Source organism: Penicillium oxalicum, chromosome I (assembly GCF_001723175.1).
Source record: "Penicillium oxalicum strain HP7-1 chromosome I, whole genome shotgun sequence".
Taxonomy (NCBI): domain Eukaryota; kingdom Fungi; phylum Ascomycota; class Eurotiomycetes; order Eurotiales; family Aspergillaceae; genus Penicillium; species Penicillium oxalicum.
This window is the reverse complement of record NC_064650.1, coordinates 4,341,357-4,355,186: the sequence shown is the minus strand read 5'-3', so window position 1 is coordinate 4,355,186 and position 13,830 is coordinate 4,341,357. Positions and strand designations below refer to the sequence as shown.

The 13,830-nt window shown below is 50.4% G+C and overlaps 5 protein-coding genes across 5 annotated transcripts; 2 read left to right on the top strand and 3 right to left on the bottom strand.

Annotated features, from left to right (window-relative positions):
• Positions 1–178: 178 nt before the first annotated feature.
• Positions 179–1,943, bottom strand: POX_a01435 (NAD-dependent protein deacetylase hst1; the record flags this gene model as incomplete). The annotated part of the gene is made up of 5 exons (XM_050110363.1): positions 179–361; positions 419–598; positions 664–1,215; positions 1,281–1,591; positions 1,709–1,943. The coding sequence occupies 5 exons, from the start codon at positions 1,941–1,943 to the stop codon at positions 179–181; spliced, it is 1,461 nt and encodes a 486-aa protein (XP_049974131.1).
• Positions 1,944–2,249: 306 nt separating this feature from the next.
• POX_a01434 (putative assembly chaperone of rpl4) lies at positions 2,250–3,510 on the bottom strand (the record flags this gene model as incomplete). The annotated part of the gene is made up of 2 exons (XM_050110362.1): positions 2,250–2,892; positions 2,954–3,510. The coding sequence occupies 2 exons, from the start codon at positions 3,508–3,510 to the stop codon at positions 2,250–2,252; spliced, it is 1,200 nt and encodes a 399-aa protein (XP_049974130.1).
• A 390-nt stretch (positions 3,511–3,900) lies between these two features.
• Positions 3,901–4,673, top strand: POX_a01433 (uncharacterized protein; the record flags this gene model as incomplete). Its single annotated transcript, XM_050110361.1, has 2 exons — positions 3,901–3,967; positions 4,048–4,673. 2 exons carry the CDS (start codon positions 3,901–3,903, stop codon positions 4,671–4,673), a joined length of 693 nt encoding a protein of 230 aa, XP_049974129.1.
• A 257-nt stretch (positions 4,674–4,930) lies between these two features.
• On the bottom strand, positions 4,931–7,164 carry POX_a01432 (Ubiquitin-conjugating enzyme spm2; the record flags this gene model as incomplete). The annotated part of the gene is made up of 5 exons (XM_050110360.1): positions 4,931–5,576; positions 6,618–6,697; positions 6,752–6,877; positions 6,946–7,025; positions 7,092–7,164. 5 exons carry the CDS (start codon positions 7,162–7,164, stop codon positions 4,931–4,933), a joined length of 1,005 nt encoding a protein of 334 aa, XP_049974128.1.
• A 1,003-nt stretch (positions 7,165–8,167) lies between these two features.
• Positions 8,168–13,619, top strand: POX_a01431 (uncharacterized protein; the record flags this gene model as incomplete). Its single annotated transcript, XM_050110359.1, has 6 exons — positions 8,168–8,245; positions 8,302–8,368; positions 8,420–8,593; positions 8,650–8,856; positions 8,922–9,010; positions 9,072–13,619. 6 exons carry the CDS (start codon positions 8,168–8,170, stop codon positions 13,617–13,619), a joined length of 5,163 nt encoding a protein of 1,720 aa, XP_049974127.1.
• Between the last annotated feature and the right edge of the window lie 211 nt (positions 13,620–13,830).

The following is a 13,830-nucleotide window of genomic DNA, read 5'->3' as shown; positions in this document are numbered from 1 at the left end:
CTTCTTCCATAGGACTGGACGTTGGTTCCAGGAAGTTCCGGGTATGAGACGAATTCGTAACCCTAACAAGGTTGATGCCCGGATACTCGAAAACACCAATCATCTTCAATTTGAAATTTCAATTATCTCTCGACACCGCGTTGCAAAAGCCAAGTATCCCAAACAAGAAACTCCGAGATTATGCGCCAACAATCTTAAAGACATGTCGTGACTCGTAACCCTCAAGGGGAGAGATCTCCACCTTCTCATCCGGAGGGATCATGTGGTGCTGCAGGTCCCATCCAGCTCGTCGGCAGAGCTCGGATACAACCACGTCACAATCACCCAAAAGATCAATGTCGAACTGGGTATGTGACACAGGCTATCGACGCATTAGAAACCGCTTGGCTTTCCCCCCCTTTATGAGAAGTTGACTGACCGTGCGAGAGATGTAAATTTGTGGGACATGGCGTGGCAGAATTCCCGGGACTTCTGCGACGGGAGCCACCTTGAGTGAGGTACCGATGACAATAACAAGATCGACCAGATCACGGTCGTGGTGAATCAGACGCTGGCCAAACTCATCGGGCAGGTCCTCGCCAAAGAAGGTGATGTCAGGCTAAGTCAAAAATGGCGTTTAGCGCGGGCTGGTCAATTTGCGAGTCTTCGCGATGACCGACTTACCTTCATAACTCCAGGCGTACGAATATCGTAATCATCCTCATCTGAGCTGTCTTCGAAACCCTTTCGATCCTTTTGATGCCCCGTCGAGCTTCGTTTCCTCTTCAATCCCTGCGGTTTCAACGCGTCCTGAGCGATCGCTTCGCGACAAGCAGTGCATTCGGGGATTTTGCCCTCTCTAATGTCCCCGAAAAGGGCCTCTCCAGGAACCTTGAACTTGCACTTGACACAAGATGCCGTAGCAAAGGATCCGTGGCATTGGAGCATCTTCTCAGGAAGAATTCCTGCATTAGCCTCAATGTTGTCGATGTTTTGAGTGTAGTTGGTCAACAGCTTCCCCTTGTCCTGCAACAGCTTGATGAAAGCATGGGTTGGGGAGAATTTCTTCTCCGTCGGAAGAATGTCTTTGGCGATGGAGAAGAAGATGCTAGGATCTTCTCGGAAAACTTGTATGTCAAACACCTCCTGGGGGTCACTCAGGCCCAGGTGCTCCAACTTTGAGTAAAGACCCGTATCCTTGGAGCGGAAATCAGGAATACCCAGACTTGTGGAGATCTGTAGAGAAAGCGCGTTCGTTTCAGTTGACAAATACAAGCACAGCAAGGAGCAAGCCAACCTACACCTGCACCCGTCAAGACGATAATATTTTGAGATTCCTGCAGAAGCCGCAGCGCATCTTCAACGGAATTGTACTGAGGAAGCTTTGGCCGTCGAGCGAATTCACGAGACAGGGCGACGGCTAGGAGTGGATGGTAGGACTCATCCGGTGCGCCCTCCAGAAACATGGGAGGCATAATTCCAAATGCGGTGCATAGCTTTTTGGCCGTTACGGTCTCTCGCGCGATGGTTTCTTCCACAAAGGCCGCCTTACCAATTTCATGAAGACGTTGCCTGAAGGCGACAGCTTCCTCTAGCGTACAGGCGCCGGGGACTACACATGCGCGATCGGATCAGCGGTACGTCTTGCTTGGATAGGATCAAGATCGCAGGGAAGATATGAGTTGATCGGGTCAGGGGCACGTCAAGTCTCAGGTCAGGAGGATCATACCGAGCCCATCACGTAGCTGCTCATCACGAAGGAATTGGATCGTGTCGCCATCTTGAGATAAGGCCTCCCAGTCTTCGGAGTCGTCGCTGTCTGCTTCAAAATCGGATGATACTCCTTCAAGCGCGATCGGCTCCGCTTCGACCTGCTCCACGACGTCCACGGCCTCCACAGCCTCCACTTCGACCACGCGAGTCTTCGCCGGGATCTTCTCGCTCGAGACGGGTCCCAAATCCATTCTACAGGAGCCTTGACGACCTCGACGGTTTCCCGTTTCGAGCACGCAGACCAAACCTCGGAGTATGTACTGCTCGGAGGGGGATAATCCGGGGCCGGGACAAGTAGTAGTGGCAAGGCCAGGCTTGAAGTTGGTTGGTGGAACAAGGAAAGTCTAGGCAAAGAATTTTTTTTTTCTTTCGCCTTGGAGCGAGTACGTTAGATGCTATCACTAAAGGTACAAAGAAGGACGAATTATGACAGCGGTGGAAAAATGTGGAACCAGAGACTGTACATGCATTAAAGGTCATAACGATTTTGTTTGCTACTATGAGTCGGCCATCTCGTGATCTTCGTCATCATCGGAGGCCGCCTCAATCTCCTCGTCCCAATCCTCACCATCACCTTCCCCCTCGGCCTCACTCTCATCATCCTCTCCAATCTCATCGGTCATGCCGTGGATGAGCTCAAGAGCGTGGACCTTCAGCGGCTCATCCTCATACTGTAGCACTTCGTAGAGCTTCAGACTTTGTTTGAGCCACTCTCGACTCGCAATCAGGGATGCATGTCGCGGTGATTCCGCAGCCTCATCCTCGACAATATCCTTTGGTGCTTGTTGTTTCTCGGCGAGGAGATACAAGCACCAGCCACCCAGATACCATGCCTCCACGCTTTGATCATCCTCCAGAATGAGACGCTCCAGAACCTCAAGAGCTTCGAACTCCAAGGTCACCTCCATGAGAAGACGTGCAAGGCTGATGCGGACAGCAAAGTCGGGCACTTTGGGGTCCTCGGGAGCCAGGTCCTTCCATAAAGTGATGCTCTTCTTGAGGGCTTCCTGAGCTTCTTCAATCTTCAACTGTGATATCCGGATAGACGCGAAAGTCTGAAGAACTTCAGGCGCATTTGGCGTGACGGCAAGAGCTTCTGTAATCAGTGCCTCACATCGAGCTTCGGCATCTTCTTCCCATCTGTAATCAGTGACATTAGTAAATATTTTCGCTTCAGAAAGAGGCTGCAAGTGGTACTTACGAAAGATCGGTCATGTAAATTTCCGCCACCGCACATAGAGCATTGGACAACTTGACCTTCTTCTCCTCGGCAAAAGAAATCTCTTCCGTGCTTGTCTTGCCTTCAAGAGACTCCAGCGTCCGCCGGAGAGACGAAACGCCCTTTTCGAACCACTGAACACTGTCCGTACCACCTTGTTCGCTCAATTGGGCGAGCCACATAAACTTCTCAGCACCACCGCCCTCGGACTCTGGTATTGACCCAGTAGGATCCAGCTCAACCGCGTTGAGGAAATAGTTCCGGGCGGTGTCGATTTCGCCCAATTCGACATTGATTTCTCCAAGCAGGTTTATCGCTTGCAATCGTACAGAAGCGTTCTCGGAAGCCAGACTCAAGGCCTGTTGCGCCGTCAGTAGCGCCTCATCAGCTCGGCCGGTCGCCAGCAGAATGGTGGCTTGGTCGAGAAGCTTAGAGGGGTCTTCGGCCATTTTGTGTTTCGAGACCGAGCCACCAGGGCCAAGGACGGTCTTTGCGCGGGACTTGGAGGACTTTTTCTTTTGAGGCCGGGGCTTTCCCATGGCAGGACTATGGCTGATTGGTAAAAGGTGTCGGGAGGTGTCTCGTATAGTATCAATCGACTCAATCGATTCGTGGTGTTGTGTTGCAAGCTTGATTGCCGGCAAAAAAAAGTGAAGCTTCGGCCTAAAGATCGGGGCTGTTTGATGGGTTTGCATGCGGGACCGGAAGATTAGCATTTTGCGTCGTATTGAATGCGATGGAATCCAGAGCTCCGTGAGAGATATTGGATCTAATATACCAAGACCTCTAAGACGTGCACATTTTGACCATACTGGGATTGCATTCTCCTAGATTCACTCGTGACGGACTTCTCCATCTCAGCAACCCACGCGGACCCTCGAAGACTTCAAACTACCCCTCCAATCCGCGGGCGGATCAGACACTCAACGATGGGCCGCGAAGATCAAGTGGAGGAGCGCGAAGTTCTCGATTCGATTTTTCCAGATGAAATTACAGGTACATGGCCCCTGCTTAGACCTGAGCAACGGTCAACGGTGAAGTGCACTCTCGTCGCTAATGTGTGGCTGTGCTCGCAGACATCTCCGAAACCTCATACAAGATCTCAGTAACGCTTGATCCACCCGAGAATGGCCCGGAAGCAGAGGAACAACCTGTGATCTTCCTCGAAGTCTCGTACCCCGAAGAATACCCAGATGTTGCACCCGAACTCAAAATTTCACCAGTTCCAAATGCGCCAAAATATCCTCTGCTCGACCTGCAAGAGGACGAACACGCCCTGACAACTGCTCTTGACAATGCGATCGAGGAGAACATGGGCATGGCGATGGTCTTTGCTCTTGTCAGCGCACTGAAGGAAGCCGCAGAACAGTTGATGCTCGAGCGGGTACAAGCTGCTGAGAATGAAAAGGCTGTAGCAGCTCAGAAGGCAGAGGAGGAAGAGAACAAGAAATTCCGAGGCACACCAGTGAACCGCGAGACATTCCAAAAATGGCTGGAAGATTTCAAAAAAGAACAGGAAGCAGAAGAGCAACGGCAACGCGAGGAAAAAGAGTTGGAAGACAAGAAGAAACGAATTGCCAAGGAAGAGAAGAAGCTCACCGGACGGCAGCTATGGGAACGCGGTCTCGCTGGAAAGGCAGACTTTGAGGACGAGGACGAGGATTCTATGCCCGCTGTCGAGAAGCTCAAAGTCACTGCATGATGTGGCAGTGGTTCATGGTGAGGCGATTTTTCCAACTCCCTACGATTTGTGCGCCTACAAAACACATGTATGACATTTTGCATTTGTGGGTATCATAATTGGATTATTATCAGAGGCCCAGATGAATCAAGTGAACCTTCTGGTGGCCTCATGTCAAAAATCTCCCGCAGCCCTGGTTAGCGGAATGTGTCCAGCCGGCGCTAACCTTCACGTCGCCATCGAGAGAACAACCCATATCAGGATCTGGAGCCACATGGTCAATGACGGGAATTTCGCTCCAAGCTTTCTTGCCTGGCCAGGGCTCTTTCTTGAAGTACAGTTTGCCACATTCTCTCTGAAAGCTCGCGATTTTGCCTATCCGTCTTTCGAATTTTCTCGTAGACATCGTCCAACGCACGCTTGACGCCCTCAGACCAAGTTGATCGTTCTGCCGTGTCGGTGAGCCTGTCCCAGTGATCTTCGTCTTTCGCAAAGAGAAGTTCCACGGCCAATCGATCTCGAGTCACAATGCGGTTCCAGCGCTTTTCAAGCTTGCTCCGGATGACGCCGCTGAGATTCCTTGGTTGTGGCTTCTTGATGCGCAAGAACGGAACTCCTCGGGCATTGACTAAGACAGGCACCCTTCGACTTCCACTCACAGTAGAATATGGGCGTTCAAGTATGTCGGGAGCGTCCGGGTGCTTGCGCGATGTCTCTTCCTCGAAGCGCTTTGTCTTTTCCTTTTGAATCTGCTTTGGCGACATTGGCTTCGAGGGCTGCAGCTCTCTGAATTTTCTTTGCTCGGCCGCTTGCTGCTCTTTGAGCGACTTGGTTCGAGATATTATCGAGCTGAGTTTTTCAATGGCATGTTGACTTCCCCGGCGCGCATGGTCGAGTAAATCCAGTGCCTTGAGAGCGAAGTTTCTATTAGAATCGTTGGACGACGTGGACGTCACTGAAGAAGGTTGAGCTCACTTCATATCCTGCCCTAAGGGCGTTTGAGACTTGTGATGGACTCTGCAGGTTTTTGTATTTTCGGAAGCGGTGCTTGATTAGGATCTTGCTTTCATCCTGTTGACGCGCATCGGCCACGGTTGACGGGGAACATTGCCGGAGTAGGGCCCGATAGAGTGCCAGACCTGCATTTTTTTCGCTGTACTTAGCAGAGATTTGGATTTTAGACAGAGCGCAATCCTTACAAGCAAATCGATGGACCCCAGATTGATTTGGTACCAGGACTTTATGCATCCCTGAAGGACTAAAGAATACCAAATTGTTGCCGAGCGCTCAATGCCGAGCTGCGCAACCACGTGACCTATATCTATAGGATGCGCATTTACAGTACTCGTCAGTGTTTTTCTAGAGCCGAACTTCTTCTCCTTGAGTATATTGCCGGATCACTAGATTACCCAATACGCCGACCTGATGAATTGAATGTCACACAAATTCCCCGATCGATCGGTTGTCGCTGTGTTGATCTTTTAATCCCAAAAGTTGATGAATACTGATCAAGTAGTTGAGTCGTCCGTGGATCTGAAGTGGCCTGACGGCAACGGGGATATCGAGAGTCCTATCTGCCATGAGAGTTGCTTAGTATAATCCAGCATCGCGGAAGAAAGTCATTCACCAGAATCAGTTGCTACAGTCGGGGAAGTTAGAGGGTAGTCTGTATCTGGGTTCTGGGACATCGCGCCACGCTGCCATGCATTGACTATACACGCCAGGAATGACAAGAAAGATTTGTGAACTCCTAAGCACAAAGAGAAGCTGAAGAATAATAACAGATACCCTCAGTCGATAATGAAAGTCGCATATTCTGATCATTTAAACCTCTCATGGGGTTCAGCTTAGAAGGTGGAGCCCTCTGGAGGCTGGGGGGTTTTCCTATGCTGAGGTAGAGCCATGTACCTGAAGACGCATTTAGAATAACACACGGCAAAGAGATCTGTGTGTACGAGTGCTTACCTTCGCAGCTCAATCAGAACTGTCTCCATAGTATAGGCTCGCTTCCATTGAGCAAGACACGGAACCTGGGTCGGATCAACCTATAATAGCGTTAAAAAAATGGTCTCACACGACTTGAGACTTCCGAACATTACCTTTCCTGTTTGTTGATCAACACAGGGAAGGTTGACGCGCGAGATGAATTGGAGGGTAGGAGGGTTGTCAGGGTAATCGGGACCGCAGTGGATGTTGACAGAGTAAATTCGATTCTCGTGGACGCTCTTCAAGATCAATTAGCTGTGCACGAGGCACACGACACCATCGTCGTCGGAAGTCAAGGCAGACAAACATTAGGAGGACCCAGAATAGTCCCGTTCCAATTGCTCATCATCGTATCCTCGCCATCGGCCAACCCGTAGGAGCATGCCTCTACAATGACCAAGACTGATTAGCGGATGCCAGAATGGATAGTATCGGCAAGGACGGTTATCTTACCGGCGCCCAATCCCTTTTCGCCCTTCTCGAGCTCCTCCAAGAGGCGGAAGTTTCGCGGAACAATCGCAGACATTGTAAATCAGCCTTACTCCTCGAGAAGACAAATTTATTCGATTGATCGGCAATAGATGAAGGACAACACTGGATCTCTGATCTGGAAGGAGGGGCTCATCCAGCGGCCCGCAATCGATGGATGTCACGTCACGTGTGATTGGCAGCTTATCGGACAAGCGTCGGAGATGCCATGGTCACGTCACACGAAGGTCGGTACCTACATAGGTAATTGGTAATTCTACCAGCAGCTCCAGTACTAAGTGGTAGACTAAATAGTAGACAGCAGACACCCGTCTGAAGACGACTAAGAAATAGGCGCCATTGGAAGAAGACATGTCAACACAAATTTAGACTTGCAGTCTGACGATGAAGATGGTAGCCAGAGCTGGCTATTCCACATATGACGGCAGGCCAAAGAAGAGAGGCAAAATCGGGGGGAACCTTAGGGACCATCTATGCAGTTCCTCCGGGGCCAATGTCATCAAGATGCATCGGACACTTGGAAGAGTGCACGCAATAATGAATGCACTGCATTTGCGAGCCAGCAATAGATCTTGGCTGTATTTAATACTGGCTAGAAGGAGAGGTAAAAGTGCATATTCCGAGGTCTGGGAGGTCTCGCAACCGGTAGAATTCGCCTTTGGGAGACACGGTAAACAAATGGTGATAATTCTAAGAAAGGCCGAGGTGTTAACGTTGGATGCCTGCCTCAGGCATAAACAGATTGTTAACGCCCGACAAATCAGGCATATGTAGCTTGATCCCGCATCTGCCAACACTCGGGTTGGGGTTTGTTGATCGCGTCGAATTGCTCGCATGCATTTGAGAAGGGTCAAAATCTCTCCGAGCTTGATTGCTTTGCTTTTTTCGATCTACACTCTGATTACTTTGGACTGGGTTTCAAAAACGATATCCGTCTATAATCTTTGTCCTAGGAAATCATCCAGGGTTGACTTGCGTACGCCCTGATACTAAAGAGAGAGCATTGGCCATGCGTTGATTGAACACGCTTGACATTCAAAATGTCCTCTCAGTTCTTGCAAGCTGAACTCACATCTCTGATTCAAGACTCACGCCGTAAACATGCAGATCTGCGAGCTGTAAGATGCAGTCCGCGCCAATTACCACTCAGACCGAATATTGACCATTTGACCAGGCAGCCGAGCAGTCGCTGAACGAGCTCAAGGCTTTACCCTCAACGTCCGAGGCTCAGATCTCGGCAGGTATGACTTGAAATCCATCGAAGCTGGTACGAGAACTCACAGGTGGTTCAGATCTGATTCGAAAATCAAAATTCGTTGATCCATTTATCATTGCTTGTCACACAAGGCAAACGAAGCTCGCGGGCACAGGTGTGATATGTCTGCAACGACTAATTGCATCTCACTCGTTGCCGCCTCATCGCCTGAGGGATGTTCTTGCAGGATTGAAAGATACTACCACTTTAGGTAAGAGGGAAGCGAGTAAATTCAGAAATCCCGATACCGCTGCTAATATCCTGTAGGCCTTGATATTCAATTGAAGATTCTCCAGTCGTTGCCTTCGCTGCTGCAGTTCTATTCGCCGGAGCTGAGCGGGGATTTGCTCGCGAACACGTTAGACATATGTGCGAATCTACAGGCTAGCAAGACTCCAGCCGTTAGCAGCACCGCAGCTGCCACCTTCCAGCAACTGGTGGTTTCTGTGTTTGAAAGAGTCTCAAATGAAGATAGTGCGTCGTTGCTCTTCTCTGGAAAACCTTGATAAACAAAATCTGACATTTTGAGCGAAACAAAGAATTGCCAAAAGAGGGCAAATCCTTCGTTGATGTCAAAGTCGATGGACGCTCTGTGGAGGTGGCATCTTTTGCGTATGACGCTCTTAAGGTTCGATCTCCGAGCCCAGCACAACGCGCGACTCTTTCATTGACATTCTCATCCTGGTCAGGTGCTTGACGATCTTTGCCGTCTCATCGACGGAGAGGAAGTCCAATTCCTCAGCGCAAGAACTCTGTCCACCACTTTCATCTTGGAGCTCATAGAAAACATTGTTTTGAGCAGTGGTCGGCTGTTTGTTGGTCATCTGGAGCTGTCACAGGTCTTGCGGGTGCGGTTGATGCCATTAACTGTGCGATATCTTTCTGAGAGGCACTCGTTTTCCGAGACTGTACGGGTTGCCCGAATACTACTCTTACTTCTCAAGCGGCATATGTCTCTACTGGTCGCTGAATGTGAAATGGCATTCGGCCTCCTCACCCACTTGCTCGAACCGGATGGAAATGCCCCATGGAAACGTGTGCTTTGCATGGAAGTCTTCAAAGGGTTGTACACTGAGCCCGGGGTGGTACGTCTCATATACTCACTGTATGATGCAGATGAGAAGAGGAAAAATGTTCTTGGAGATCATATGGCATCCCTTGTCCGCCTCTCATCAGAGAAGCCCTCGTTGATTGGGGTTAGCAATCAGTCAACAATACCACTCCGAGCAGATCATGCACGGTCAATGACTGAAGATCAAATTGCACTCGAGACTGGCGGTGTTGCTGGAGTCATCGGGTCGACCGGTCCCTCATCAGATACCCAGGTTCCCGGAATCAGCAGTCAGTGGAGTGTGATTCGAACACCTTACATTGATCTTCTTGATAAATCCGATCCCCCTCTTCCCCCAGAGACTTACATTTATAGCCTTGTTCTTAACTGCATCAGCTCTTTTGCCGAGGGTCTTGCCAAGTTCATCTTGCCCCTGACTGTTCCAGATATGAGATCCAAGAAGAAGAGCCGTATGATGAATCCAGATCAAGGACCTGATTCCACACGCTCCTCCCAAGATCTCCAGTCTCCGGGCGCTGTACGCGCACAGGCTGCATTACCGATGAGGAAATCATCTGTGCCTGTGAACCCTCTGGAGCTGCACTCTCACGTGCAGTATTCAGCCATAAGGACATGCTCTGGGATCATTGAAAGTTGCTGGCCGGCGGTACTCGCAGCTTGCTCTACATTTTTGCACGCGAGTCTCGACGATGAGTTCTATCATAATCTCGTTCGGGCCTTTCAAAAATTGGCCCACGTGGCTGGGCTTCTGCGACTGTCGGTACCTCGAGACGCGTTCTTAACAACCTTGGGGAAAGCTGCGATCCCCGCTGGTACGGGTGTTGCAAAGTCTCAGAGCCTTACGACGTCGACTTTGGGCATTCCGCAAGCCGATGAAAGAGGATCTAGGTATCGGAAAAGTTCAGATATATCACGATCGAATCCCGCCGCCGGGGATTCCGCGACCTCCTTGGCAGCGGAAGCTTCTGTGCCTCTCAGTACAAGAAATCTCTTATGTTTGAGGGCTCTGCTCAATCTAGGCATTGCCCTGGGGCCAACGCTCGATCAGCCAGCATGGTCAATCTTGCTTGAAACGTTGCAGTGTGCTGGACTCGTTATTGGAATGTCTTCAAGTACGATGATCAAATCAGCCAGTGGCTCGAGCGATAACTTGGTCTTTGGAAATGACGTCCCAACAGCAAATCTTGGTGCGGAGGTAATTGCGGTGCAATCGGCCTCCGCCAAATTGTTTGAAAGCACCAGTGATTATCCGAGCGATTCATTCCGAGAGATCGTGCTCGCACTGTTAAGTCTGTCTGTCTTTACCGAGCAGAAGGAGTGCCTAGAACGGGCAACAGAGGAGCTCGAACCCCCACACTCTCCACATGCGTCACGGCAAGCTGGAAGAATGCATCAGAACAGTCGTAGGGTGTCGCTGATTGTTGGAAAATTCAAGATGCAGGACGAGGAACTGAAGTTTGTGCTTGATAAGGGGAATGAGATAGCCCGTGCCAATCTAGACCGGCTCTCGTCGCTTGTTGAAGCGGAAATGGAGGCATGGCAGCTTCTAAGTGGAAGTCTGATTGCCGCAACGACGAACAACGCAATCAGACCCAGTCTGCGCCTGCAGGCCAGCAATATTCTCAATTCTCTGATCTTTCTTACCATGAAATCGGGGGTCTCGGTTGACGATGAAACGCGGAATAAGGTACAGACAAGGAACCTGCAAACATTGAAGGACCAGGTCACGAGTCTTTACACTTTCGATGGGACAAATTCAAAGTCGATTCCGACTACGGTTCTTGAGATTCACGAGCAGAGTCTGGACATTCTGCACACCATTCTCGAGCAGTATGCGGAGACGCTCTCCGATGGATGGAAGCTCATATTTGACCTGATATCTGATGTTTTTCGATTGGACGTTTGGGCAGAAGGGAACACCCAGCTCAGAACGTCTTCTGAACGCAGGAGATCAGGGCTGCCGGGTGGACCACGACTTGTTCGCGCAGCCTACAAGTCATTGCACTTGGTAGCATCCGACTTTGTATCACTTCTCCCAGCGCCTTGCCTTCTGGCGCTCGTGCAATCATTCACCAATTTTGCTTCCCAGGCCCAGGATTTCAACATCTCTTTGACTACCACATCTTTCTTTTGGAATGTGTCGGACTTTTTGCGAGAGCGTATCGAAAGATTCTCAGTCGAGACCTACGTCGATGCCTCTGTCAGCGAAGACGAGCTCGAAAAGCTGGCTTGCAATGACGACCTGTCGGTCTCCAGTAATTGCCTTTGGCTACTGCTACTTCTTCGCATCGTGCGGATAACTACCGACTCCAGGTCAGAGATTCGGAACAGCGCAATCCACACACTTTTGAGGATTTTTGACGCGTATGGACAGCAACTCTCCTCCAAGGCATGGCGTCTGTGCTTGAACCGAGTGCTATTCTCAATGATTGGAAAGCTTACCGCTACTCTGAAAGAATCTCGGAACAGGGAATGCCCTGAAGATGAGTTCAAGTCATGGACCGAGACAACTGTGCTTGTAATCAAAGGTGTTTCCAGTCTGATTGCCAATTTCTTCGATGCAATAACCAGTGACGACGATTTCCATGAATCGTGGAAGAGACTTTTTCAGTATCTTCAGGAACTGGTGAACATGCGTTTGCTGGAGCTCAATGAGGCAACATTTGCAAGTGTCTCCTCAATCTTGGCACAAGGGCACTCGTCCGGAGGGCTGAGTAAGGAGGCCTGTGAAAGCGTATGGACTCTATGGGCCAACGGCCATCCAGCCGGGGATGAAGACCCCGTCGATCTCAATCGGTCCAACCAAGATGCCGCTTTAGCGTATATGCAAAGTCTTCAGCAGCTTTACAGCCTGCACAAAGACCACCTTGGTCCAGAAAAAGTCGAAACAATTCTCGAGCATCTGCGCCTGCTAGTTTGGAATTCGGTTTCTCCCCCATACTCCCCGGATGTGGAACGTTCCTCTGCCGTTCAGGCTCTAGTGATCGAGTGTATGAAGACACTCTGCACGGAAAAAGAGAGCTCACAGGCTGCCATTCTGTTGTGCCTGGCCGATCTATCTGACTCTCCTTTAACCAAGTGGAACCCCAGCAGCGACCCGAGGAAGCCAGGGTTTGTCGCATTTTCAAAGGCTCTCGTTGATCTGATCAGCTGGTATATTACAGGCTTCGGGATCAAACAAGACATTCTTTCCAATGATGCTTTGGCCCTAGTTCTTGAGCGATTCGGCGCACTCATCCTTCAGAAGTATACCTGGGAAGGAAAGGATCGAGAGCCTCTCATGTGGCAGAAAGCCTCCACGGCAGCTCTCAGCGTTCTTGAAGTTGCAGTCCCCTATGTCGAGAACCAATACGAAAGTGCCAAGAGAGCGGACATTGCGCGGTTTTGGCGCTGCGTGGTGAACATCGCCCATGGTATTGTATCGGCGCATGGATATCAAACTCAGCAGCTCCCCTATTCTCGCATCGTCGCCGACGAAAATTTCGACATCGCATCATTCATGCGTCTCAAAACTCTGATTCTTCCTTCCCTCGGCGCCCCCATCGTCCCGGACACTGTCCGTCAGAGCTTCGCTCTTGCGCTCTTCCATTCCTCATTTATCTATGCTCCTCAACGCCTAGATATGCCCTTGACCTCGATCGAACAAGATCCCCTGTGCGATTTCTATACCATCCGACCCGGACGCACTTTCGATCCCCCACCCACGCTCCGCCCAAAGATGGCATATGCACTTATAGACACTCTGTTCGAGCTTGCGGCCACCTCTGATCTCGATGCACCAAGCTCTGGCCATCGCACACTGCTGGCTTGTTCTGCCGCACCTTACCTCCTTCTTCGCTGTGCCATCTCAATCAAGAGCTTCATCGCCGATCAACCCCTCCGCGGCTTGATGCCGCAACCTACCCCAGCTCGTAAGGACCTCCTGCACCTCTTGGAAAATTTAGTCCAGTTGCAAAGCGAACCATCCGCTATCCCGGACTCCACACCGATCAAGACAGTATCTTCCAGAGAGGACTCTGTCTCTGGTCGCCATCATCGCAAGCACCTTGAATGGATACTTCCGCTTGTCGTGAAAGCTGTTCGGGTTGCCGGCAAGGAGCGTGATGATGGGAAGGTCTTGCAGGCGCTCGGGGCGGTGCTGCAGGAGCTTGGCCAGTTTGAGTAATTTGGTTTGTCGACACTGCGGCAATGTCGGCAATGAAGGGATTGGAATTAGGGAACCAGGGGACTATGTTCTCTGTCAGTGAGTTCTTTTGATCCGAGGCCGACGTTTTGTGATCGTTGGGTGGACATTGATGTTTGTGAGCTTCTCGCTCGGAGGAATAATCTAGTTTACATGAATTTGTCTTTTACAACAGTAGAATAGACCCTAAGAA